This window comes from Atta colombica, unplaced genomic scaffold (genome assembly GCF_001594045.1).
Source record: "Atta colombica isolate Treedump-2 unplaced genomic scaffold, Acol1.0 scaffold27, whole genome shotgun sequence".
NCBI classification, from domain to species: domain Eukaryota; kingdom Metazoa; phylum Arthropoda; class Insecta; order Hymenoptera; family Formicidae; genus Atta; species Atta colombica.
Window position 1 is genome coordinate 2,582,652 of NW_017259370.1, and position 27,584 is coordinate 2,610,235.

The 27,584-nt window shown below is 36.3% G+C and overlaps 1 protein-coding gene across 4 annotated transcripts; it reads left to right on the plus strand.

Moving 5' to 3' along the window:
- The first annotated feature begins 191 nt into the window (after positions 1 to 191).
- Positions 192 to 27,584, plus strand: LOC108689495 (serine/threonine-protein kinase Doa). 4 transcript variants are annotated; one of them, XM_018196260.1, is made up of 12 exons: positions 2,133 to 2,265; positions 3,048 to 3,178; positions 6,356 to 6,489; positions 13,337 to 13,580; positions 22,369 to 22,447; positions 23,867 to 23,933; positions 24,373 to 24,486; positions 24,617 to 24,707; positions 25,021 to 25,191; positions 25,298 to 25,427; positions 25,517 to 25,767; positions 25,964 to 27,584. In XM_018196260.1, exons 2-12 carry the CDS (start codon positions 3,062 to 3,064, stop codon positions 26,174 to 26,176), a joined length of 1,611 nt encoding a protein of 536 aa, XP_018051749.1. In that variant the 5' UTR covers positions 2,133 to 2,265; positions 3,048 to 3,061; the 3' UTR covers positions 26,177 to 27,584. The 4 variants fall into 4 exon arrangements, with proteins under 4 accessions (XP_018051748.1, XP_018051749.1, XP_018051746.1 ...); XM_018196259.1 differs by lacking the exons at positions 2,133 to 2,265; positions 3,048 to 3,178 and adding an exon at positions 192 to 278 and having other exon boundaries at positions 25,964 to 26,176; XM_018196257.1 differs by lacking the exons at positions 2,133 to 2,265; positions 3,048 to 3,178; positions 6,356 to 6,489; positions 13,337 to 13,580 and adding an exon at positions 18,857 to 19,963 and having other exon boundaries at positions 25,283 to 25,427.

Sequence of the window (27,584 nt, forward strand, 5' to 3'; positions counted from 1 at the left end):
CAAACAAAAATGATAACAATACTGCTTTCGTTCAAACGATACTCGCGGAGTGGTGCCACCTACGAATCATCCATCCTATCCGTTATCAGTCTGGTTTCATTCGTTTCTATATGTTTGTTGTCCAGTACCATATATATATTCATATATGGCCTATCTATTTGTCGAAATATCCTTCTTTTGCTCGCAGTTCTTCGCCAAAGTCGATTATGATCTGGCACATGATAGAGCAACTGCTGCACAAAGGCTTTATGTGGATATCTAAGAATGTATGGAGACAGGTACGCAAAAAATTTCCGTGGTGTATAAATCTGTGTGCGATGCTCGATTAAGGACTTATTTAGATAACATGTATAGCCGTATAAACGTACGTTTAAAGAAAATTATCCAATTGCATTTTTTCTGCGTCTTTACGATAGAAATATAACTGGATAATTTTCTTTTCTCTGCATATATTATAGTTATGCAGCTATACAAGTTTGTTTGGACCCTAATAGCAATTTATTAGCGATATCTTAGTTAAACGTTGGGATATATTGAGCCAATATTTGGTCATACATTGTGCTAATAATTGTGTTACTAGAGGATAGATCTTAAACCCCAACAAACAAGCTGACGATGGCTGTATTCCAAAATTGATTGCCAGTACTGAAAATCTATTGTGTACGCAATGCAAATTAAAGATTTTCAGCGCTAGCAGTAAATTTGGAACACAGCCGTCATTTGAATGTTAAAATAATAGTAAATAACATCAGTTTATTTATTGAGACATAATGTACGTTTACTCGAAATTTTTGCTCTATATTATGTATTTATAATTATTCCACGCGAGTGAATTAGGTTTCTCAATTAAACATCCTCAAATATATGTTTACACGTATTATTCGTTGATAAATTTTCTTCCACTTAATTTTAAGTTTCATGAAATTCGCTTCTAATCATTACGTATTTATCATTATGACTAATAATGTTATCTACGACAGATAGTAGACGTTACGTAAATAATTCTTTAAATAAAATTTAGGTATTTAACTATATATACTCCACTTAGCAACTTCTTACTGTTTTTTTGATGATTTCCAAAAGATTTAATTCTTCTCTGAATAGAAGTATGAATGTATGAAGGTCATGTTTATCACTGCCTATACGCGACAACGTTTAGAAATTATTCAGAAAAATGTATATATTTTGGTTAATATGATAAATACATTATTATCAAGAATTTTATTCTAACATGTTACGATATGATCGAAATAATCCGCACGATAATATGTAAGTGGCACAGATGAAACTTTTTCTATCAAATCAGAAGTTCCGGTATTCTGGAGTACTTTGATTTCGTGCGCATTCGCTTTACTTCGTGCGTCATCGACTATTTGCAGGGATGGCAAATTTTAGGAGTTATTTAGTGGCAGAAAATCGAAGCGTTGAACAAAAAGGTCGCGAAATTACAAACAAATTAAGGTAGTTAAAAATTATTTTATTTGAAAATTGATTTTACATTTAATCAAAAAATAAGCTTGTTTATAATCAAAACGTGCAAGTTCGTATGATGTTTTAGAAAAATCTATATGTTTTTATCAAGTTTCTTTATTTTACTTTTAATTTGATTAAAAATTTGTATGCTGTTATTAGAATTTTTGGAAAGATGATGTTGTATCACAAAATCTTACAAACTTTGATATATTACAATTCTAGATTTTTGTTTTAATATATTGGTAAATTATAAATTGTAGTTCCTTATAAATAAATCTATTGACGTATGAAGTTGCAATGTCGTTGGTAATCGAATATTATCAGACACATGATGTAAGAATACAAGATGATTTATTGTGTATAATGACGATCGAATATAATTTTGGAGCGGATTTTTTATTTCTAACAAATTTCTAATAAATTTCTAACAGCGGCTCTATATTGGCTTGTAATATTTTGGTATAATTTTCTGATTAGTTATCGACTGCACGAAATACCTTTATTCTTACGTCATAATCATTGGACAGTTCATTGTGTTGTCGAATTTCGAATATTTACGAAGTAAAAGCTGTGTAAGACCTCACGAAGGGCCAAGGTGCCAATAGAGCCGTCCCTGACTCGCCGACGATCGCCGAGTGAAGCCGAAGAGGTCTCGCCAATCGCATTGATCCAAAGTCCCACGTCGTTGTCACACAACACTGTTGTACATCGCACGCTGTCGGTGCTCTTTGGCATTCTTGTGTTTAGTGGGTTCAATTCTGGGACCAAGCGAGCCTATTCTGCCTATCCGACGTAAGTCCGCACTCCATAACGTAACCCGCATCCAGCTCGTGACGTGACTAACGAATCTGCGTGTGTTATCCGGCTGGGATCTGTACGTGTATGCTGCATCGCGCTTTGGTGCACTCTCTCTGTAATTCCAAGATGGCCGCCGATGCTTGGAAGGTGTCCCCACTTATAATGTATCGTCTGTGTCCTCTTTTACGCATCCCTCGCACACGCTTTCCATTTCATTTGCTTCAATAACCGCCTCATCCGATTGACGAAGGGCTACGCTACGCGCGTCGCTCTCTCTCGCGACGTCGCCGCGCGCGATTCCTTTGATTCCGAATCTCACGATCGCCATCGATGGCGCCCAAGATGCCTCCTCGAGGCGTGATGCGCCATCATCGATCCTCGACGGCAAAGCCACGCGCGCGCCTATGTTCACGGCATTAACGCAATTTTTCACTGCACCGCCGTTCATCGCATACCGCGTCGTCTCTTTCGCCGCGATTTTCGATCGTGTACGCGTCATTTTGGCGGGATCGTGTCTGGAGAGTCACAAATACGCGCGCGATTCGAGTAGGTGTGACGCAACACGAAAAACGCTCTTTCGAGAGAGAAAAAAAAAAGAGACCTCATTCGTTGCATTGTCCTTAAATATCCGACGCTGATCTTCTCGACGGATTCTTTTTTTTATCTTTCTTCTCTACTTCCCCTCTCCCACTCCCCCCCCCCCTCTTCTCGCGGAGTGGGCTAATCTGTACGGTGTCTGTGACACTCTCACGAATGCGATTGCCCACGTTTTGCAGAATTTTTTGAGCCGATGTCCACGTGGTTGTCGAAAAACAGTGTCATACCGCAAGCGTCATCCACACGCTCCTGGATATCGGCCATCATCGAATTCATTTGGGATCAAGTGAGCCTGTTCCGCCTTACCAACGTAAGTACACGCAGTATGGCCCCGGTATAAGACTCCGGGTACGGAGTTCCCTCCGATGACTCTATTCGACGCCCGTATCACGCAAATCTGCCACGTATCGTTCTCGGTCTTCGACTCCGTTAATACTCGCGCTGTCGTTGCTCCGCCCGTTCGATTCGTGTTTGTCGATCTTATCGGATATACCTGCCTTCTCATCTTGTCGCATCTCATTTTTCATAAATTGTAATCGCACGCATGATGGTCTGGCTCGGTTACATCAATAATGTGGGACTAACCCATTTTCTAGACTAGAATATTCTAGATTAATACTGTCCTTTCCATTTTCATATTGATTGTGAGTCTAAAGTTATGCGAGTATTTTATACTCCAATACTAATGTTATTACTTGATTGCTTTGGTGACGAAATTATCGCATAATAATAAATTAATAAACAGGTTTATAACTCATTTTTAATGTAAGTTACATCTGTTTCCATTAATGTAGATTAATTTTAAGGTCTGTTTCCTGTAGTTGAACTAGTATACACTTTTAAAACTTAAAATGAAACAGACATATGTTTTTATGATATTTGATGGAAGCGAGAAAGCAGTTTAATGCAGGAATAAAAAACAAACCTTTAATCTTCAATTTATTCTTTATATTATTTATTTCTAGTTCTAAAGCTGACTTTTCATGCGCAGTATGTTGTGGCAGTAAAATGCTATCATTGGTTAAAACTTTTTTTTGTGAGTTAATGCATTTTCAATCAATTCTTGAAAATATGGATCAGATAACATTTTACTGCCGCAGCGTACTATGCATGAAAAGTTAGCTTTAGATTTAGAAAAAGATGGAAAGTAAAGGATTATTTATATGAGCCGTAATTTACCTTATCCTGTAATTTATAAGAATTGACTATGTTTACACATTACTTTTAATCAAGTTTAATAACATCTATAGTTATGAAACTCACCAATCACAGCTATTGGTGAGTTTCATAACTACATATTTAGTCATTCTATTCTTGTAAAGAATGGAATGACTATGATTGGCCATTTTCATAATTGTGAATGTTATTAAATCGATTAAGTGTCGAGTAAATGTAGTCATTGACTAATCATAGCTGATTATTTTTCTCATTCGACTGTAAGTCAGTTCTTACAGATTACAGCATAAGTTATGAGATTACGGGGCATAAATTACGAGATTTACAATATAAATGATCTTTAAATCGAACTGAGATTAAAGTTAATTTACCTACATTGATGGAAATGAACATTAACTAGACTCAGTAAAGCACACAATTCCGAGCTTGTACAGAGTATAGTAGGTAAAAACTCAATTGAATCTTACATGTCAGAATGAAAAGAAACATTCATACTGACGTATGATGTCATAAATAAATTATCTGAGTTTTTTTTAAGTAAGTGGAAAACAATTTATATAAAGCCTATATCGAATTAAAGATTGAGATTGGATTTCAATTTAACCAATCAGAAAAAAGAAAATAATATCAAGTTTTGTAAACTTTTGCTTTGATTTGTCAAATTCCAATTCAATCTCAATTTCAAATCTAATCCTTGTTTAACATGCAGCGTGTTTCTTTTAAAGGTCCGAACATACTAGGTCTGTTCTTTTTGGTTGAATTTTTGCATCAGTTCATCTTTCTTCCTCTTCTTTTCTCTTAGGGAGAAAAAATTCAGTCAAAAAGAACAGGCTATTTTTAATGTTTTCCATTTGACACTAGTCTATACAAACATTATTCTTTCTTGGTATTCCAGTGAGTAGTAAAGATATAGTGACACTTGTGTTAATTTATGATCAAATGGAAAGAACCCAATTAAAGCTCAGGCAATAAGAATGAACACGGCATTAGATTTTAACCTGTGATCAGAAACTGTGTATGAATGTAAAGAAATTTCTGATAGTTTGAGATATACTGTCTGTATTTTTTTATTCTTTGTTCCTTTTTATTACCAGTGATAATCATTATATCTGAGACTTTAGTGTTAATATGTGATTATTCCTTTAAGTGTGTTAGAACTGTAAATATTTTAAAGGAATTATTTTGTTTCTAAAAGGATTTCTCCTCGGATTTCTCTAATAATTATGGATTTATTCACGTTTATTTTACGTTTACATTATGTTTTTTCTCGCAAAATTTAAATATATTTTTTACTATTTCTATTAATGAAAGAAAATAATTACTTACTAACATAAGCTTGACATATTGTATGATAATAAAACAGTAATTTACAAAAATAAGAATCGATAAAATAAGAAATTAAGATTAGTGTTAGAAATTGAGTATAATGTTCATAAATTGAATTATGTTTGTTTTAAACGTCTGGATTAATAAGCGTGATTAATGAGAGATTATTTATTAGTTTTTTTCTTTCAGATTTATATTATTTTCTGAATATAAGCAGGAAATGAAGTAAATTAATGCAATAAATGTAGACGCAACTATTTTCTTTGGATAATAAAAGGATAGGATCGATCTTCTTCTACGAGATATGTTTTTCTCATTTTCTACTTAAAATGGAGCGAATGTAAAGAAGCTCTAAGAGAGTATAGAAAATGCTATATAAATAATGCGAACAGACTTTACGACTTTACAACTGGCGACGTTAAATCACAACATGCATCTTGCTTGTGCTATCGCTGTCGTCTATTTTTCTCCGCCTAGCTTGTGCACTGACCTCTTTTATTTCGCTTCTCTTCATAGAGGGTCTTCAGTGAAGAGCAAAAATAATCCTCATCGAATATACACTATTTAGATCATCTATCTAAAGTTACTAAAACATCCTAATACTTATGTCTATAAATCCTTTACATTATGCAGAATTTTATGCAGAAAATAATAAACGTTATCGCCACATGCATTATATATATATATGTTTTTTTATATATGTGTTAACTATTTACACAGTAATTGACGCTTCTTTCTGATTTAAACTTTTATTTTATTTTTAACATCAAATACTTAATCTGGCTTTCTGACATTCGACAGATCTTGAAGTTAAAAAAAGATCTGTTAAAAAATCTTTAATTATATATTTTAATTATAAATATAAAATTATATAATATATAATATCAAAATATAAAATGTTTTAAAAATATATATATTAATAGTAAAACATATGATTTCTTTTCATACAGATTATAAGTAAAAAAATATCCGATTTGTATTACAGATGCCACGAAGCAGGAGGCGTCACCGGTCTCGTAGCCATTCGAGAACACGTTCACATTCTGTAGGCTCCCCACAATATGAGCATAAACGCAGACGTATTGATTATGAAAGTCCACAGAGCAAAGGAACCTATAGGTAAGTTTTAATTCTTGAATAAAATTCTTTCATTATCTTCGACAATGTATGATGCAATACATTTTTTGCTAACCGTTTCGTAATAAGAATTTACATATAAATAATTTTTGATTTACATACAAGCTTAATCCGTGTTCTAATTACTTAATCTATATTCTAATCTATATTTCGTTTTTATGGTAAACATCATGAAGATATTCAATATTTATTAATAATTCAAAAGTGATCAATTAAATAATTAAAATTAAAATATAATTAAAAGAGATGAGTTCTTTCTTGTCATAAATGCTCGTCAAAGTGTATTTTAACAGAAAATTTTAAATCACGTATAAAAATATACTTTATAATGATCTCGTAAAAAAAAATATTCGGTATTCTGTGAATAAATATGTCTTCCCATTTCATTGTCAAAGAAAGTTGCAAGAAAAAAGGGGAGAATGCGCGAGAGAGGGAACCAATAGCTTTACTGAGACCAATACCGCGAGCGAACGATCTCTCCCCCTCTGTTCCCACGTCATTCTAACTGGCAATAGAGCTTCTCCATGAAGTCTTCATGGAGGCTGTCAGTCGTGATCAGTGCGTTCGAGTCTCAGCAAGTCCCATCAAGACCTGTTTTTGACCCTTGTTATTCGGAACGATTCATGAACATACAATACGTGAGTGCCGATGCGAGTGTCGTCGGTGATGCTCGCATTCGCCGGGAAATAAATTCACATCAAGAGTGATTTGCCGAGAGATAAAGAAGTGTCTTTTATATCACACACATCAGAGCGTTTCAATGTATTATAATTTGAAAATTTATGAACATTTTAGAATTTTATTTTGTCGAGTTTTGAAGAGGTAACAAATACTAGTAGCGATTCAAATAATTTTCAAAATGAAACATTGAAACAAAACATTGAAAGTGTTTCTAAATTGACATTTTTTTCTCTCATAGCGCGTTTATGAAAAATACAAATCTGCATTAGAATCGTTTTGGATATAAAGAGAAGTCTTGAAAATACAATCAATCCGCTTCCATTGTGCAAACTCCATAAAGTGTTCAATAAATCATTACAAAAATATTTATAGAGCCGCAATCTGCCGCGCATACTAGCACGTCTTGCTCGTTTTACCCGTCTTATCGCTGTAGATAAGCAACCTACAAATTATGCGAACGTTAGATTCTAAATATATATTTTCAATTTCAGACTGCACTTATACTTTTATAAAGAGCACAAATTTGCGCACTGGTGGATATGTTCCATACTAAATTAATATTACCGTTATTTTAAACTTAATTAATACTTTAATTTTAATTTTTATTTAATTAATATTTTAATTATTATTTAATATTTTATTATTTAATATTTTAATTAATATTTAATATTAAAATTAAAAGATAATTTTAGTATTTAACATTATTTTAATTTAATTATAATTTTATTTTACTTTATTTTGACATTAATAATGAAGTTGTTTTCGTGTGTTTTACAGACAAGCTAAAAATTATATATTTTTTCAAACTATAATTGTCTCTCGGATAAATTGCTCTTGAAATTTGACACCAATTAGGCTCTCAGAAACACTCTTATATTCACATTGCGCTTCATTAACCATGCATCTTGAATGGTCGCATGAGGATGAGTCATGCGGACACGCATGTGGGCACGAATTACCGATTAATTAAAATGTTCTTTATACTTTTCTGCTTTAATTTAAGACTGTTGTGAAGGCGTGCTTAATGAATAGTAGTAGTAATTTCTTCTCCGTATTACTTTCTGATCTTCTGGATTTAATAACTGAATACTGAAACTCAATGATATTGCAGTAAAATTTTAAACGAACAAAGTGCCGTTTCTTTCGTGTTATAATAAATTATATTAATTTGGAGTTCGCGCGATTTATTAAAAAAAAGGTGCTATTGATCGCGCGAGATCGATAGAATCAAAGGCGCAAGGACAAATTTTAACGATGAATATATCTAATAATACAATTAAACATTTCTTGGGAATCTGAATAGCGATGAAATTGGCCTATCACGTCAGTTTTTCGAAAAGATTGAGCCAAAATTGATGTTTTTTTGCCATATTTATCATTTTTTTGCAGCCAAAAATTTTTTCAATTTTACTTACGCCACTTTAAAGTGCTATCTTTTATTTATGTAATAATATAAATTTATATTTATTACGATACGATTTTTTTTTCATATGCATAAATAGCATATTATAAATCATTAAATTATACATATGCATTAATTTATACTGATTATGCATATGAAATAAAAATCATATTGTAATAATTATAAATTCATTTCATAAGTAAAAGATTTTAAGATAAATAAAATTGAAAAAAAATTTTTTCGCAAAAAAAAAGGTAAATATGACCAAAAATATCAATTTTGGTACAGCCTTTTTTTTAATCTCAGCTTTTTCGGAAACCTAACATGATAAACCAATTTCGCCAATTTGTTTTCAGTGAACAAAACATCCATCGGAAAACATTTTGTTTAAGATCTATTTTTGTATAATCTACAAGCAAGACACTTTTGACTACAGATGTCTGGATATGCGATATTAATCTTTTTTTTGTAACCAAAATATAGCTTTAAAATTTGATAAAATTTGATAGTACGCAGATAGCGCGGTTGCGTCACGATGATTTGTCACAATATGATATATTGTGATTATGATTGCTGCGAGAATGGCTCGCATCAAAGGCTATGTAGGAGATAAAACGCGTTTTAAACCTTCTTTTCGTATGAAACCGTTACAATTACCAATTGTGAGATTAATTTTCGATCTTACACAAAGAGAGTACATATTGTGAGTATAATTGTCGAGCCTCAATTATTGTAAATAAATGCAAGCTAATTATCGCTTATTCTCCAGCCTGAACTTCAAAGAAAGTCTTTGATTGAACTTTTACTAATTGCGTCAATTAATGAATGCTGTGTGAATACAATTTATTCGTGCAACGGTAAACAATAATGATGAACACTTTCATGCTCGATGGATTGCTTGATGAAAGAAGAAATTCTTATTATGCGTAGTCTCGCACCCGATGAGTTTTTTAATCGATAAAACTCAAAAATAAGGAAGAAAATTGATCTCAAATAAACAAATAATTGGAATCCACTTGCATCTGTTTTATATAAAAGAAATTGTGTTTCCTATGTTGCATGGCATTGCCACGAGTCGTTCTTGACATTATTAGAGAGATATTTGAATTAATTGATGAATAATCTCGTATCCCAGATGTGTTAGAGTTCATTTTGCTTCTCTGCTATCGCAGCTGTCGAGTGCAGTTATCTGTCAGTAATGCAACTGGCAATTTCAATATTTTCTCAACGGACGAACAATTTCGTGGCCTGTTTTCAATCATGGAATCGTTGGAGATAACAGTTTGCTGACCAGATATCTAGACTTCTTAATGGATCATTCCTATATTCGATACGCGATAGCATATTGAAGTTTTATAATTAGATAACTTTAGCAAAATCACAGACGTTAAATCATCGTAAGAGCACAATCGAGCTATTTGTCTGCAATCTCTTCCGTTAGGTTCGCTCGTTCACTAAGATCACGCGAGCTTTGGCAAGGTCATGGTCGATCTCGAGTAACTCGATATCGAGTAATGGAATCATCATCGCGTGCAAGCATAAGTGAAAGAGAAAGGAAGAGTTACAAGTTAACCTTCGCAACTCCTTCAAATTGTTTCTTCCTGCGATCAGCTGATTTCTTAGTAATTCTATTCAAAATTAGATCAATTTGTTGTATTGCGCAGTGAAAGTATTTTCCTGTCAGATTTTCCAAGATTGAAGAAATGCATTTGAAAGCGATAATTATAACTTGTTTCCATTGCGTATAAATCGCTAACGACGTTAATATTTGCTATAAAGATTTTCATCATCATAATCGCCTTCAACTTTCTAATCACATTATATGGCAAAAAAAATGTTACAAATTCTCGAAAGGAAAATAAAATCTATTACATAGTTTATATATATTTTTTTTCTTTGTTTATAAAGACTTATAATTCTTATGACGATTCAAAAGTTTGAAAAAGTAAGACAATTACTTATTAAAAATTATAATACATATATGGAAGTGAATATCTTTAATTTATGATGATAATAATTCTATTTAGAATAGAAGCAGAATGCTAATCAATGATATTATTGTAGAAATAGAGTCTAAATTTGAACGGAGCTCTATTACATTAGGACATTATAAATACATGCATACTGATAAATACTGATAAATACACATCTAATAAACAATATTATAAATTGTAAATATTCGTTCGATAAATCAACATTTTCTTATCACTAATGAATTCTTCTGAGGTTTCCACGGGTATTTTCTACACAGAAGTTATTTCGCGAGTTATCTCTATATTATTAAAATGCCAACGTTTTGTGAATATTGTAGTTCACTTAATCAGAGCGAAGAATAGCTTGATGCAATATTGCTCTTCGCCCTGATGAACTACAGTATTCGCGAAGCATTGGCATTCTAATAATGAATCTGGGTACGGAGATAATTCGCGAAACGCAGCTTCTATATTTTCTTACCACTTTTAAACAATTGAGCATTAAGCAAATTTCAATTCGCAATTATTTTCGTAAAATCGAATCCAGCGCCACGAGTCTTTATTAAAATCTAGGTTGCAAGACAGACGAAAATTAAAGAATGCCAGTCCTATATATTGACCTCGCTTCCTGGATACCAAGGTATAGTATAAATAGAATAACTTCTTTACAGAAACAAATGTCTCGTAATTTTTTAAATATAAAGAAAATTTAAGATACTATACATTTTTCCCTTTCTTTAGGAAAAAAATAATCTTCAAAATAATTTGTAGAAAAAAAGTAGGAGAGAAAGAGATGTGTGTCTGCAACGTGTGAATCATTGATTGTCAGATCAACATGTTTTCTTATACATAATTTTACGTATGAAGTTTTACTTAACGTTGTTTGCATTGTGGCACAGGCGTTTTAATGGTTGTATATAGAGATAAAGTCATTTGAAGATTCGTTGATCTGCATCGCAGAAATATATAACGTGTAGAAAATATAATTGTTTTTTGAAAAAATATATCTTTGTTTTTTTTTTTTATGCAATCTTCGTAACTGTGATATCTGCCAAGTCGCGTGGGTGGTAAGGTTAAGGATGAAACTGATACCCGATGACGATTCTCGTGTATCCCATTTAGTTATTACATATCTTCGATAAAATTGTTGACTTGGACAAGGTCCAAGACCCGGTGAATTTTACGGGTTTTTCTACTTCCGTGGAATTGTTTTCCAATCGATCGATATTACGTTAAATGAAGAAATTCTAAAACAAGGAAAACAAAGCCATTGTTAAAATGACATCTTTTATTTAAATTTACGTTTGCTCGTCGTCTCGAAAATTAGCATTGAATAGCTCGCTGGAAATTCGCGAATGGAAATCTTCAGACGAATTAACTGTGCCTACTGCTGGCAGATTCAAGTTGCTTGACCATGAACCTATCATACGGTTGATGCCTTCGCGTAGAAAAAAAAAGATCTAAACAATGGTCGTCTGGCGTATCATTCGAAACGATTTATTGGATCTTTTTGCGTGCCTCGACGACTAGTAATCGGTTACTATATAACGATATTGGAACAATAGTTTTTCTATATGTATTTGTTTGGTAGATTAATCAAATTAAGTCTTTTATATATAAAAGTTACATATTTCATTGATTGCTAAATAATTGAAATTCAATGTTATTGGAGCTGCCTACATTTTTTCAGCTTTTGTTCTGTTTTATAAATCATCGGAGCGTGGCAAATGAATTTTTGAATCTTTTCATTCGCATAGCAACTCTGTGATAACAAGATTACCAGAACTAGGAAATGTGAAAATTGAAAAAAATGGTTAAGTTAGAAAATTTTCTGAAAAATAAAAATTTTTTGTTTTAAAGAAGTTTTGATATGCTTCACCTTATCTACGTAGTTTTGAAATACCATTAACTCAATATTTAAGTGCAAACAGTGTCAACAGTGTTAATTGTAATTATATTACTATGTTAAATTGCTCTCTCAACAAAATATTTAATGATATTTTCATCCTGGTTTCCAAACGAAGATGAAAATACAAAAGATTAATATATTATTATTGAAAAAAAAAGGAAAATCATGAAAAAGTTATGAAATAAAATGAGAAATATATGTCAATCTTGAACAATATATTCTATATATTTTTACAAAGTGTTTTGAAAGGATAATATTGCATTGATGAATATAATGGAGATATAATGATTCATGCGCGATTATTATTACTCTTGTGAGCTTTTTACAAGTGATATTGCGCCCAATAATTGATATGTTACATTGAAGAAATTTTGTTGACTTATTGATAATGAAGCTATTAAACAGTATTGAATAGAAAAAAAATTTTATGATGTATATACACACACACACACACACACACATAATTAATAAAGAAGTCTCATTACTTTCTAAGTAAACTCGATAATATCGAGTAATAAATCTATTTGAGGAAGGCAGATTAATTAGGTCGTCCCACGTTTATATACACAGAAGAAGAACATGTCATACGTGATACGATGCAACCTTGATTTCCATTTAGTTTCGCTCCAGATCATGTTAAACGTTCAGCTTTTGCGCTGTATTATCATTCGACACACTTTTAAATTGGCTCGAATTAAATATTACAATATTTATCTTACGAGAATCTGTTTTTGTTACATTTGAAAGTATTCTGATATTTAAATACAGTATATTCGACTTCTACTTCCTGGTTTAATTAATATCTACTAAGTTTCGAGATATTGTTAATTAATTTCTTTTTCCTTTATGGTATTCGTATTTCAGCGGGGAGCGAGTGCTGAGATCCCGTCAACACGAGCGAGGAACCAGCCAGGAACGACGTTATAAGCGTAGTCATCGACGATCACCTAGTAGTGGTAGACAGCATGGGCATCGTGATCGTGATCGTGATCGTGCCCACTTAGCGCATCCCACATCGTCCCGTCGTACGCGCCTACATCGTCATCACGACTCATCATCGCCCAGCCAGGAGCGGCATCGCCATCGATCGCCATCCACCAGGAGTCAGGTGAGTCTGAGGGACAATACGACATACATTAGCATCGATTATTACGCGCTCCTATTCGTTATATGTTTTATTGCGCCGCGTGACACACGATCGATGATCTACAAACAGTCGATCAGATCATGCTTTCAATCCCTGATCTATGAAAACTCAACAGCAGATGCCCATTGTACTCTGTCGTACTTATCAACGATGTTTTGATGAAAGAAATTTTGTCTAGTTGATTATTTGAAGGAAAGCTCCAAAAATTTCAAATCTTGAATCCATATTATAAAAAAGATAAAAATTATGTATCTAAAACATAACTAATTTTTTTCTTAATGTATATGTAAGATGGCTTGGAAATCATTTCCTTTATTCATATACATGGAACGTACTCTCTTTGAACATCTTTGTGGAAATTTCACGGTAAACTTTGATAGCGGTTTCTTTTTAATAAAGTGTTTTTATATTCTTTGCTTTTAATCAAACTTTTGTCGGATTTTTATACGGTTGTTAAATTATGTTTGTAAAAGCCTTATAAAGCGATTGAAGTTTTATTACCATCATGAATGCTGCCGTCATAAAATTTCACTATGCATTAATAAATTAATTTTTTATGCACATAGTGAAGATTAAGCTAAATTTCGCATATTTCTTATCAAATTTCGAACAAACGATAATAATGCATGAAAGCGTAAAAGTAAGTCAGATACAAAAACTAAGTCGAAATTAACAGTCAAGGACAATCTATAGAGATTATGAAGGGATTATCTTCTCAATTTCTAATTCAGTTTTTGGCTAATGTTTTTGGAATCCAGTTCTTCGCATTAAACGTGCGAACTTCGATTTTATACCACCTATTGAGCTTTGCGATACATAATGGAATCTCTTGATGATGATCGATATATAGAAGCATGAGGACGAGTAGGATACAGAGGGAGAAGAGTTAGCGCGTCGACGCGCTTGACCAAGCGAGAACAGTCTTTGGAGAATCTCGTAGCGCAACGGGCACGCAATGAGTGTATACCCTGAGCGAGAATGCCGATGATTCTTCTTTCTTACTCGACGCCGGCTATTTTCGACCGACGACTATTTTCGAGGGGGACTCGTCACGCGGTTTCGCCGCGGTTTTAGTGCGAGTTTGCGCCAGATGGCCAACGCAACATCGTCGCCGCCGCCGCCGCCGCCGTCATCATCGAGGAACGTTGCGCCGGCAAGCCGACCGGTTCACCGAAAGCAAACGAGAAAACTCCGTCGCCGATTTATCAGGAAACATACGGACTTAAAGAACGCTCTCACAAATTCTCGACCTATTTATACATCTGAGCGTAGCGTATCGACGAAGTTATCGAAAACATTTTTACATCTGAAACGAACGGAGCTTCAATTACTAATCCTTTCCAGAAAATACCTCAATAGTAACAGATTGGTTTTGAAAGTTAGACTCTGTCTTCGAAAATAAGATGTTGAAGCAAAATAGTGTTTCATTCGATTCAGTTTCATCGCCACAGTAAGAAAAGTCTGGCAACACGATTGGCGGCCCAGAATCGTTCAATCTGGATTTAGAAATACACGCATCTTGTAGTTGGCAAGATGCGCTGGTGAGACGTGGCGCAAGGTGTAGGTGCCAGAGTAGTGAACCATCTCCTGTTTCACGCATCAACCATCAACCTGGATCCTGGAGACTGGACCGTCCTCGGCGGCGGCGGCGATACTTTGGCCGACGATGGACCGCCATCGGCCACGTCATCGTCGTCATCGTCCCTCCAGACTCAGGAATTGAGTTTACTGATGCCTGGAAACGTCCCCTGGTGGCCGCGTCATAACTGGGACGCATGGTTGCAGCGTAATGTCACCGAGACCACCAGGGAACTCGACATGAAACTTGACGTCACTCCTGAAACTAACGATACATCGACTTCCGAGGTAGCGTCGAGACCTTCGTATGCCATTACGATATTTGATATTAATTATTTGCTCGAGTACGTGTGTATTTGTACGTGCGCTCTGTTTATGCTCGCTATTTCTGCGATCGTATGCTGACTTGAAACATTCCAATTCCCTTTCTGTGCATTGAACTCGGAAAACATAATCTTGAAATCCTTTATCCAGGAAGGAAAGATTATCGGCATCGAATAAAAAAAGCAGTTCCGATTTGAGCATGATAGTTTATTCTATTTTAATCATTCAGTTATTAAAATATTATAATTTCAAAAGATATAACATTTTCTTCGTTGGAGTATTTAGTCAAAGATATTTCTAATAGCTTAATCCTCTGTGATCACACTTCTTGAAGTTCTGTAATGATCACATCAGGATCCAAATGATTCCAGAGCATATTTCATCGGTTGCCATATTCACAGTTTCCATTCTTTGAAATAAAAAAAATTATTAAATATATTTTAACATTATAAAACATAAAAATATAGCGATTTTAATGTTAACATTAAAAAAAAATTACAAAAGTGAGTGTGAACTTTTTTTTACTCAAAAAATTATAATTTAGAAAAATTTTTTTAATAAACATTTATGGCTATATATTATACATATGACACTTAAAAAAAAAAATAATGCAATAGTTTTCAAAAAAATATTTATTTTGCGAAATCAAGGAGGCTATTTTTGGGGGAAAAAATATTAAATTACTGTATAAAAAATTGATTATTATATTAATTAAAAATATACTAATTAGAGATATATGTCCTCAAAATGTTTTCATATTGACTTCAATGACCACGAAGGGTTAAAAATTACATCATTTAAATATACATGAAAATACGTTTTTTCTTTGGTAAAAGGGTTAACGCGGGATGAAACGTGTGCGTCCGTTTCTGTTGGCTATCCGCCACGCAGCTACGGTGATGACACGGCCTGCCGAGCTGATTAGCCGGCCAGGACTTTAACATTTAAGCGTGGCGTGTTAGGTTTTCTGTACAGCATGACGAGCATGGCGCACGCGTTTCAGGCCACGGTTTATATTTGGCGTAGTTCGTTCACGAAGACAACAACGACGACGCAACTTGAAGAACGAGAAGCGTGTGCTCCAGCATGACGTCGATTCCCTCTATCTTTCTCCTCCCTGTTTTTAACCTAATATTATGGCCTAACCTTGGTCAATATTAGTAGATAGCGGAAGAAACACACGTAATTCTTTGCCCAAGCAATGGCGCTTCTGTTTAGCAGCGAGTAACTTAGCAGGAATTATTTATCGCGATATGACAAAATACGATCCGTTAGGCGAAATATTTGTAACGATGATCCGTATTGATTATGTGACTCTTCTATTGTTCTATAATCAGTGCGTTCAATGCAAGCATTCTATTTGGCCTTACTTTTCAATTCTATTTGTGTAACAATAAAATTTAAATAGAAAAAAATTTGATCTTTTGAAGCTTTACAGTTGAGAAATATTTAATTTGTTTATTCCTGTTCCGATAAGCGAAATATATATTTTGTTTTGTATTTTTAAATGATCTGATTTCTAAATTGAGCCAAATTAATCAGTCGCTTCGCGACCAGAGAATATTTTGGAGATGATTCTGAGACTAATGTGATGATATCCGTGGGCGAGTGGATCTGCGCGAATAAACTGCGTCGCTATTTTGTAAACGGCGTGTATTTATACCAATACTCGGACTTAAAATCTACGATGATAGGACGATATCTTCGACATCGCAACCTTGGAGACAACTCGAGCTTTATTAATAGTATTAGAGTCCACGAACCTAATTCTAACACTAATTCTTTAGTCAAGCGCTTTTGGTTTTAGACCATCAAGTTTTTTAGAGTTTAGCGACGTATGCTCCATTTGTTTATTCATTTTTCTTTTGATATTAGATTCTACATGAGATTATTTCTACTGGGATAAGATCGAACAATTTTAATGATTATCGAGTTAGATGATCAGATCTCACCCAAAGAGATTGTTTTTAATAATATTCACTTGATTTTCTTAAATCTAAAAATTAATAGAAACGTTAACTTCAATTGTTGCGAGGATACCTTTCCTTTAAGTTATCTTTGAAAACTTAGTTTTCATGATTGGAACAAAATTTTGAAAAGGAATTTCAATAACTGGATAAATTATAACATGAATAATCGTACAATTTCTCTCTTCTCTCGTATCGTTTCTTCTCATGATTACTTTCTCCAGAATCTTCCAGAAGAGACTGTGCTGTAAGATTCAACATCTATTCTTCAACATCCCAATATATCGCTGCCTATTAAAAACAATATCAGCCGTTATTGAGTAGACAATATTGGGCCGTGCAATAGATCTACTTCTACATTTGATTGGCATTCCGAAATTTCTATGTGTGTCAAGGTATACGGAGCAAGCAAGCAAGAGAGAAAGAAAGAGATTGCGTGAAAATATGCGCTTATGATGATTTGCTGATGTGTTCGCGTACATATAACAGGAAGCGTGCCCTTCATGGACATATATTTTCTATGCACCAGGAAGCACGACGCACAGCGTTGCCAAGCATAAGCTTGCAGAACTTGGATACATTTCGAATAAACGTTCCGAGACAATTTACGTAATACCTCGCGGATCCCTCTCTTTTCCTATTTCTTCGCCCTCCTCGTCTTCTTCACTTTCCACCTGCGCTTTTCTTCGTCTTCCTCCAATTCCGCTCGTCTGTTTCTCCTTCGCCGTAATCGCGTGTGCGTTACGCTGATCGACTCCCCTCCCCCTCTCTCTCTCTCTCTTTTTCTCTTAGCTCTACTCCGTATCCGATCGCTCTCGAAGAGCCGCTTTCGAGAGAGGTGGACGAATCGTTCTCTTCAGAGCGGGCACACCACTGCTCCCTGGTATTTTTAGTACGACGAGAGAGTATTTGGCGGGGCGCACTGAATTTCGTCTTCTCCTTCTCGTTGTCGTCGTCGCCATCGCCGTCGTCGTCGTTACCACTGTCTTCGTCTTGGTCTTCATCTTTATGAACGGTCGACATTGTTCATCCGTCATCATCATCCCACTGATTGTCATCGTGATTATAGTTTAGTGCTTTTCTCGAGTGGCGTTCTTTCGCCTTTAGTGATCGGCGTGTTCACGCCTTATCGTAGTGATGTATCTGCGTAGAAGACCGTTTCGTCAGTCTCGGTGTCTTCGATCGCTCTTGCGGCCACTCTTCTTGCATGACTTAATCACTACGACGGCTCAAGCATGTTGCGCTGAGATTGTTTCGCGAGATCCAGGACGATCTTGAGTGATTTCGATCCATCAAGGGTCAAATTGGTTGAGCTGGAAAATTGGCGATTTTATAATTTGATTTAACAGCAATTTCAAGCTAGTCCAAATGTTTATATTCGCGCCGCGCGACATGTCGATCTCCCGACATGGTTCTGTCTCGCGACGGGGTCGTTTCGCACGCTCGTCCACAACGACGAGCGTGACGCAAATGCTAAGCGACTCCTGCACGAGTCTCCTCCAGAAATTGACTACGAGAGTACGCGGAACGTCTGCACTTAATGACCGCAATGTTGGTTCCACGGCGAGACGATCGCCTGTTGTCGGCCGACTGGGTACCACAAGAAGTCGCTTGGAGAACAAGTATAGTACGATTTTAGATAAATATTCCGGCAAAAGACACGTCGACAATTCGGAACGAAGCGGTCGCGGTTATTCGCGGAAACAAGAGCGAGATCACAGCTATTATCACCGAGACGACAGTCCGTTTGTGCGCGACGACAAGACTCTAGAGCCTTCGATGACTCGTACTGTCATCAAGAGTCCCACCAGCGTGCTTCTCAGCGAGAAAGCTTATCCCTACGTGAGTTCCGCGATAAGCAGAGAATCCAGACGCGAGAAAACGCCCGCCTACAACCGCACAACTCGGCAAACTTTATTGAATTCAGAAGCTTATCGCCGTTACGGCAGACACAAGTCCGGACATGCGGAAACGCGTAATAGGAAGGTGAGGCCGCATCGAAATGGCAAGAGCGAGCAATTGGAAGCTTCAACGTCCCTAAGATTATCCCGACCAGCTAAAATCGAACCATTGACGTTTGTGGATAGCAAAGAAATTATGGTCGATCCGGACAAGACGCCAGTCGCAAACAGCAACATGGAGAACCTCAATGACGTCGCTCAAAATGGTATGCGGAACGAATGTTACCCGTATGACGCATTAACGGAGGATGTGGATCCAGTGATCTCGGACCGAGTAGCCAAGCGAAAGGAGATCCAAGGTCTAATCTTGAAGTACGCCGCTATGGAAGACACTTATAGTCAATTGGCAGCTGGTGGACAGGCGAACGTACTTCCTAGCACGACGGATCTCATCGCCAGCAAGTACAAGAAGAACAATCACTATAGCAAGCAGAAAGACGACGTGTCCAAGAGCACAGTAGCTTCGGGTAGCGCGAGTGCGATTAGCGAGGTGGACACGATTCACGACGCGATCGTAAGTTGTCGAGCCATGAGTTGCCCGGATTGCGCGATCTCACGAAAGTGACGCCGTTTTAAGCAGAGCGTGTAGTCGCCATTGCCGCTGTAGTCTTGTTTTCCTCGTTCTCACCTGCGTGTTTGCGTGTGTGTATGTATTTAATTACAGACGCGCGTATGCAATTCGTGTGAAATCCCTTTCCGCCCTAGCACTCCCTAGATTCACGCTGACTGATGTCTATTTCGCGAGCCCATTGAAAAGCCTATTAACCGTAGTAATCTTCGCTGCCTCTCCGATAAGCTAAACAATGCACGTCTGCCAATGTTTGTTGTGAGAATACCACGAGGATATCTTGGAATACTCCGACTACCACGCCAATCTACCTTATCGTGATTCCGAATGTAATATTTATCAATCTATCTCCTATTTCCAATTTGAGGATTGAGAGTAACACGTTCCATGAATAACATACATATGCGATGTAGATATTGATTATATTTATATTAAGGTTCTAATTAAATCTGACCATTTAAATTGTTTGGGAAAACCATCATCTTACATGATTGCTAAATATTCAAGATTATCTCGGTATATTTGTGAAAAGCGAACTAAATCTTAACACTAAAAGATCGGTATTAAGATCGAAATTGTATTCACATTAAAGATGCAAATATTTTGTTTCTGATTATCCATTTTTTTATGATCTTAATATAACATGTTGAGAGTACGAAAGACTACGAGAGAATACGTGGCTCTGCTTCTCCTCTTTCTGTTTGATTTCACCGTAGAAGTGACTAGTGATCGACGATCCGAAAAATGCGACAGTACAGTCCGCGTGTCGTATTCTTGATAAGGTAGGGTTGAAACCCCGATCAGTATTGCTCCATATTGCGGCAATGAGGATCGTGCCCCATGAGGATCGAGAGATATCTCTATCGATCGTCGTGGAGCGGTGGTTTACGCGAACACGTAAGTAGTATGACAAGTCTATCAAGCAATTAACAGTTTAACTAAGCTACCCCTCCGTGTTAGATGAAAGGTAACGTGTTACAAGCACTTCGAAGAAGCTGTCCGGTTGTCCGCGTTTTTTTTTTTTTTTTTTTTCCGTGTCTATACAGAGTGATTCATTTCAATCTTAATAGATAAATATTTAGAAAATATGCTGTTTTATCAAAAAATTTGCAATTTTACGAAAAACATTCCAAATAAAAATTGTATGATATAAAATAAAGAGGGAATCATCATACGTCTCCCTCCATACCATATAATTTTTTATTTGGAATGTTTTTCGTAAAATTGCAAATTTTTTAAATATTTGCCTGTTAAAATTAAGATGAATCACCCTGCATATTTTTCGTCGAGATTTGGATTTGAGTAAATCAGAATAATTCGTTATTTTGTTCGCAAAATTATCGTCGATCAAATATAGTATCAAATATATATTGTCATTTAAATCATTGTCATATATGTTATCGCGATTATATACGTGTACATAACGCACATGATTCTCTTTCTGCTTTTCTCTGTCTGTCTACGTTAGAATGTGCATTTGTAGTTGTTTCATGTCGTATCAAGTGCTCTAATCCGTAGAGCCGTGCGCGTCTTGAGACGGCTCCTTCAAGGCATATACCAGGTCTAACACGAATACATATATATATATATAAATAACGAGTATATAAAAAAGCGAGCGAAATAAAAAAAGAACCGAAAACGGATAAATAATTAAAATAAGAAAACGACTGCCGTATAAAAAAATAAAAAAAAGCATAGAATAAAGAAAAAAACGTAAAAAAGTAACGAAAAGAAAAGAATATACATATTATGTGCCGATGGTAAATTCGTAACCGCAACTTTCTGACTTGGCAAACCATTTTGCCCTCTCCCCTTTCTCTCTGATTGTTGGGTTACCATCTCCGTTGTAATGGAATGGAATGGAATGGAAACGGATATGGCACACACGGATTGGTCACAACTATGGTCGACCGGGTGCTCGGATCGGGTGGCGTCTCTCTCTCTCTCTCGGTGATGATGACGATGTTATCCTACCTTCCTACCCCCACCGACACACTCGTACGTTCGTCCCGTGCTTACACACGTGTCCTCTGCCGCGTGTTACACGGGTCTCCGTCGACTCGCGGTGGTGGTGGCAACGATGGTGGATGGCACGGTGTATGGCGATCGGTTGATGATGTACGGCGACCTGGCGTGCATCTGATGGCCACGTGGATACGGCGGATGTGACCTGACGACCCATCGACCGTCCCAACGGCGCCTCAACTCTGGATATGTGGCATCTACGTCCGGCGCGACCTGTTACTGAATCGGACTGACGCGAACACGGAATACCGAACACGGCGGGTCCGCGGCCTGCGATTGGGTCCAACTCTTGGCACGCACCGATATCGATACGCCGGCCCAAATAGAGCCCACGACCGCCCTCCGTCGAGGACGACGAAGACGGCCATCTTGTATACCAATCCGGCGATCTCCTGGCCAATAGATGTTCGTGATCATGTGAATACACTCATTGTAGTAGATTTAAGCAAGCCTCAGGTCAATTAACTGATCGGTTATCTACGGTATCTGCCCATACTTTCTATCTTTTTCTTTCTTTTTCTCTCTTTCTCTTTCTCTTTGTCTCTTGTCTCTTTCTTTCGTTTCTTTTTTTTCCTCTCTTTTTCACTTCTCCTCGCCTGAATTATAGGTATTATATATGAAATAATATTTACACTACAATACAAGAGTAACAGTACGCGTTAATCACATTATGTGTCAATGTTCTCGCTGAACGTCACCGTTCAGCATACACATACGCGTATATATAGAGATATGTTGTATACATTTATATATATATACATATATATATATTATGATACCACTTATTCGTACACATTTGTGCGGTTCTCTGTCTAGATCGAAAATTCTCCCTGTCGATCTTTTCGTCGCGCGCTCGGGATACGCGAAAGAGCAGAAAAAAAGATATAGTTTCTCTCTGTCTGTCTGTTTATATACAATTTATTTCAGAAAGATAAGTAATAGCATATATATAGTACATCTATTCACCACGTGTTTCGACAGCACGTAGGAAATCCGTCGGCTCGACGATGACGACGACGGTGATGATTATCGGGAAGCCGGCGCAAAAGAGATTTTGCTTTTTGATTCCTCGCTGAATCGAGGATTCCTTCAAACGCGAGGATGATTTGATGGAGAGAGGCAGAGAGCTTGGAGGAAGGGAGTAGAGACAAATGAGAAAGACCGAAGGGCTTCTTATTTGCGCTATCTTCTCGATATGTCGTCCTCCTCGGGACGGCGAGTTCCTCGCTCTTGATACTCGTGCACACGTGCGAGGACGACTGGCATTTACTTTCGCTGTATCTCTTATATATCATTGAACTCATTGTCTACTCGCTGTGTAAAGAATAAAGAATGGAAAACGATAAAAGGATTCTCCCGTGTGATCGACAGTAAATGCCACGTTCCGTGCGCCAGTTCAAATAGAGTTACGCTGCTTTTATCCCGTTTTAGGACCTTTAGGAGAGCAGCAATATTTTCGATCGATACCATTTAAACTATACAATACCGTTCCATGTTTATTCGTTATCCCGTTCACTATGAACCGCGCGTGTACGATAACGCACGATCGGCCGAACGCCCACATGGAAGAGTCTCGCCCGCGTTCCTTTAGGATCTCATTTTTCTTCTTTTTTTTCTCTTTCAAATGCGACAACTCTCTCCTCAAGAGAGTGGCCTTTTTTCTTCTTTGTATAAGGGAGCGATAGACAAGGGGCATTCAAAGACTTTTTTATCATGAACGAAAGGGTGCTTCGTCCAGTTAGTGAACGCAAGCGAGCACTCTCTCCTTTCGTGGGCCGCGAGGCTCATATTTGCTGGGCATTCACCTTCATTTTTACATTACAGATAAAGTACTGGCCACCCTAGGAGAGGGTACTTTTGGAAAAGTTGTCAAGGTTAAGGACTTGCAAATGTAAGTTCCAGTTCACATAAGTACATAGGTAACATAACTTCGCGTTTCGCACTGTCTACTCATATCTTTCTCTTTCTCTTTCTCTCTACCTATTTATTTTTATTTATCTCTTTTCGCCTCGGTTCTTCGCGCGTCATCAATTCGCGCGCCGAGGAAAATCCTAAATGCGCGCGTTGCGCGACGTACCACAGGCAGAAATAGCCATCCGGCACTGTCACAAAATAACACGCGAGTAGTTGCAATAATAGGATGGCCTTGCACTTTGTTTTACGGGCTGGGCGTTTGCGACGGCCACGAATTAGATCTCTTTAGCAGAATACGAAGTTACGGCAAACGTCCGCGTGAAAATATTCTCCAGCTTCGTCCTCATAGGATATGGGATTTGAGCTGGCGGGAGATAGTTTTAATATCAGATATCATGATCGATGTTACATTCTAGGGATCATGTGATGGCTCTGAAGATTATTAAAAACGTGGAAAAGTACAGGGAAGCAGCAAAGCTAGAAATAAATGCTCTTGAAAAGATCGCTAATAAGGATCCAGAAGGCCAGCAGTTAGTATTTAATTGTTTTATTTATTCTTTAATCTTTAAGTATCTTTGCGATGTAAAGCTACTCTAGGATATTTTGTTTTAATATGTAAGGTTTATGAAACGGCGATAATTCACTATTATTTCATTTCAGTCTATGTGTAAAGATGCTCGATTGGTTCAATTATCACGGACACATGTGTATCGCTTTCGAAATGCTCGGTCTGAGTGTTTTCGACTTCCTGGTAAATATTGAACTTTATGACGAATTGGATGCATTAGTACGCACTGGTGTAGAAACCAAATGTATATTAGTCTATCTACATACAAAAACATAATATAAATGTCTTGATTGATGAAATGCTTAATATAGATTTTATTGAACACACAGTGTAATTGTATTGAACATCTCGCGGTCCAATTCGTTTATGTACAATGCACACGCTTTTACATCAATTTATATATGATAGTCTTTAAGATATAGTACTAGTCAAACCAAATTTGCTATTAGACTCTGACGCTATCAGGTCTAAGATATTGATGAAGTTATTTTTACAGAGAGATAACAGTTACCAGCCATATCCGTTGGAACATGTTAGGCACATGGGCTATCAACTTTGTTACGCTGTTAAGTTTTTACATGATAACAAGCTTACGCACACGGATCTTAAACCGGAGAACATCTTATTCGTAGATTCGGAATACGACAGCACATATAACAACAAAAAGGTATGCTATTGTTAATATTTTCTATTATCAATTTACCAAACCTCGATTTGGCATATAGAATAAGCTTCATTCTAAAGTGTTTCAAAAAAAGCTTTTTCTTTTTAAGCGGAGAGACATGAGACGCGTGAAGCGAACCGACATCAAACTTATTGACTTTGGTAGCGCTACTTTCGATCACGAACATCATAGTACAATCGTTAGCACAAGACATTATAGAGCACCCGAAGTGATTTTAGGTGAGGTGCTCCTCTTAAAATATTCTTTTGATCACGGCACATACCTTTGTATCGCTGTTATTATTAATCTTATATTTTTCTGTACGTAGAATTGGGCTGGTCTCAACCCTGCGATGTTTGGTCCATTGGTTGCATCTTGTTCGAGTTATACCTGGGCATCACGTTATTCCAAACACATGATAATCGCGAGCACCTGGCGATGATGGAACGTATACTTGGCACGATACCACATCGCATGGCTCGCAAAACTAAGACCAAGTACTTCTACCATGGCAAACTGGATTGGGATGACAAGAGTTCGGCCGGTAGATACGTACGAGATAATTGCAAGCCATTACATGTTAGTATTTTGATTTAACTTCAATTAAATTCCTATATCAAATTATGAATTAAAAAAGACTCAAATAGCGAGACTAGAGCGAATAAAAATTTAAAATGTAGATTATAATTTGTTTAATTAATGACAAAATAATTTTCGATATATAATGTAATTTTTGGTTATTCATAAAATAATATATATTTTTGTGTCTGTACAGCGTTATATGCTGTCTGATGATGAAGAACATCGTCAGCTGTTCGATCTGGTTCAACGAATGTTGGAGTACGAACCCTCGCAACGTATTACTCTGAAGGATGCGTTGACTCATTCGTTCTTCGACGCTTTACCAGCATCCCAGAGATTGCCTGACCCGCGAGCAGCTGGTGATTCTCAACAATCTCACGAACGATCACATTCACTCTCTCGATGAAGCTAGGAAAGGGACCGATCTCCGTGCTGGACAGACACTCCACTTTCAACGACACTACTGCCCTATGTCTTCGTTCTAATATCATTAATTTTTATGAAAACATGTCTATCGTAACTACGAGATCCGATGATGTGACGATGCGAACGTTGATTTTGAAAAATAGTGCGTGTATGTGTGTATAAATACTGATCATTGGAATTCCTCATTTCATCTGCACTCAGCACTGATTTAATTTGAAACCATATAGAGGAACTATATATAGAGAAAGCAGTAGTGCGGTGGTGCCGTGGAACTTGGACTAATTCGATATATCTAACGAACGATCAGATTACTACTCGTTGCCCGATAAGCTCCTGGGTGATCCGCGTTTGTTTTTATCGCATGTCTACCATGAGACAAGTTTTTGTCTATCATGAGACAAGCGACAAGGTCCCTGTTACTGGCACGCAAAGGCCAGTGTGTCTGCTCAGTGTAGCGTAACAGAGTCCCACAATTGTAAACAATTTTTTAAATGCTCTTCTGTACATTTTTTGTCCCTTAAATTTATTACAATATTACTAGATATAAATGAATTTGGAATAAAGATCACTTTCGGGGTCAACAGTTCATAATCTGTTTTGAATTGACGACTATGAAGTGTTTTGACAGTAAGTATCGGACTAGTGAAAAAATAAAATGGATAATAGTTTTACTCATACACGTCAATGAGTTGACAGAAATTGAGAAAAAGCGAGCGAGAGAGGAAATGTGTGAATAACAATCACCACAATTCATCGTTGTGAATTATATACATCTTGAAATGTAAGAATACATAATTGTCTTAGAAAATATTCTCTCAAACAATTCTTTTATTCATTTCTGATAAGTCCATCATACAACATAACCTAAGTTGAATAAGCATAGCATAAGGCCGCTGGACTAATGAATATCTTATAACTCTTATGTAAATCAATATGTCTTTATGCTGGATGCTTATTGATCTGATAGCATTGTGCATGTTTATACAGCTTATGTTTGTGTGTAGTAGAATACACATTGAATTCGGGAAAAGAATTTGCAAACTTATTCGCGATGTATGTGCAGACTTAGCATCGCCTCGTAAATTCTTGGCCTAATTAAGTAATATTTTTTGTCGATTATTGTCTTGTGAAGATTTAAATTAAATTAATGACGTATATTGAATATTGCGAAAAATAATCGAACATGAAGAAGCAATCTTCACTTTTTTGTCACAGACTTTTCATTTGCACAACTGTCATCCGTATAAGTTTTGTTTGATCTTAGTTATACTAAGTCTACGAAATGAACAATATTATAGCTACTGTTCGTCAAACGCGATTGAGAATATCTAGGATGTTCTGCAGAAAACAAAAATATTTCTAGTAGCAATAAATACATTTCTTTCAAA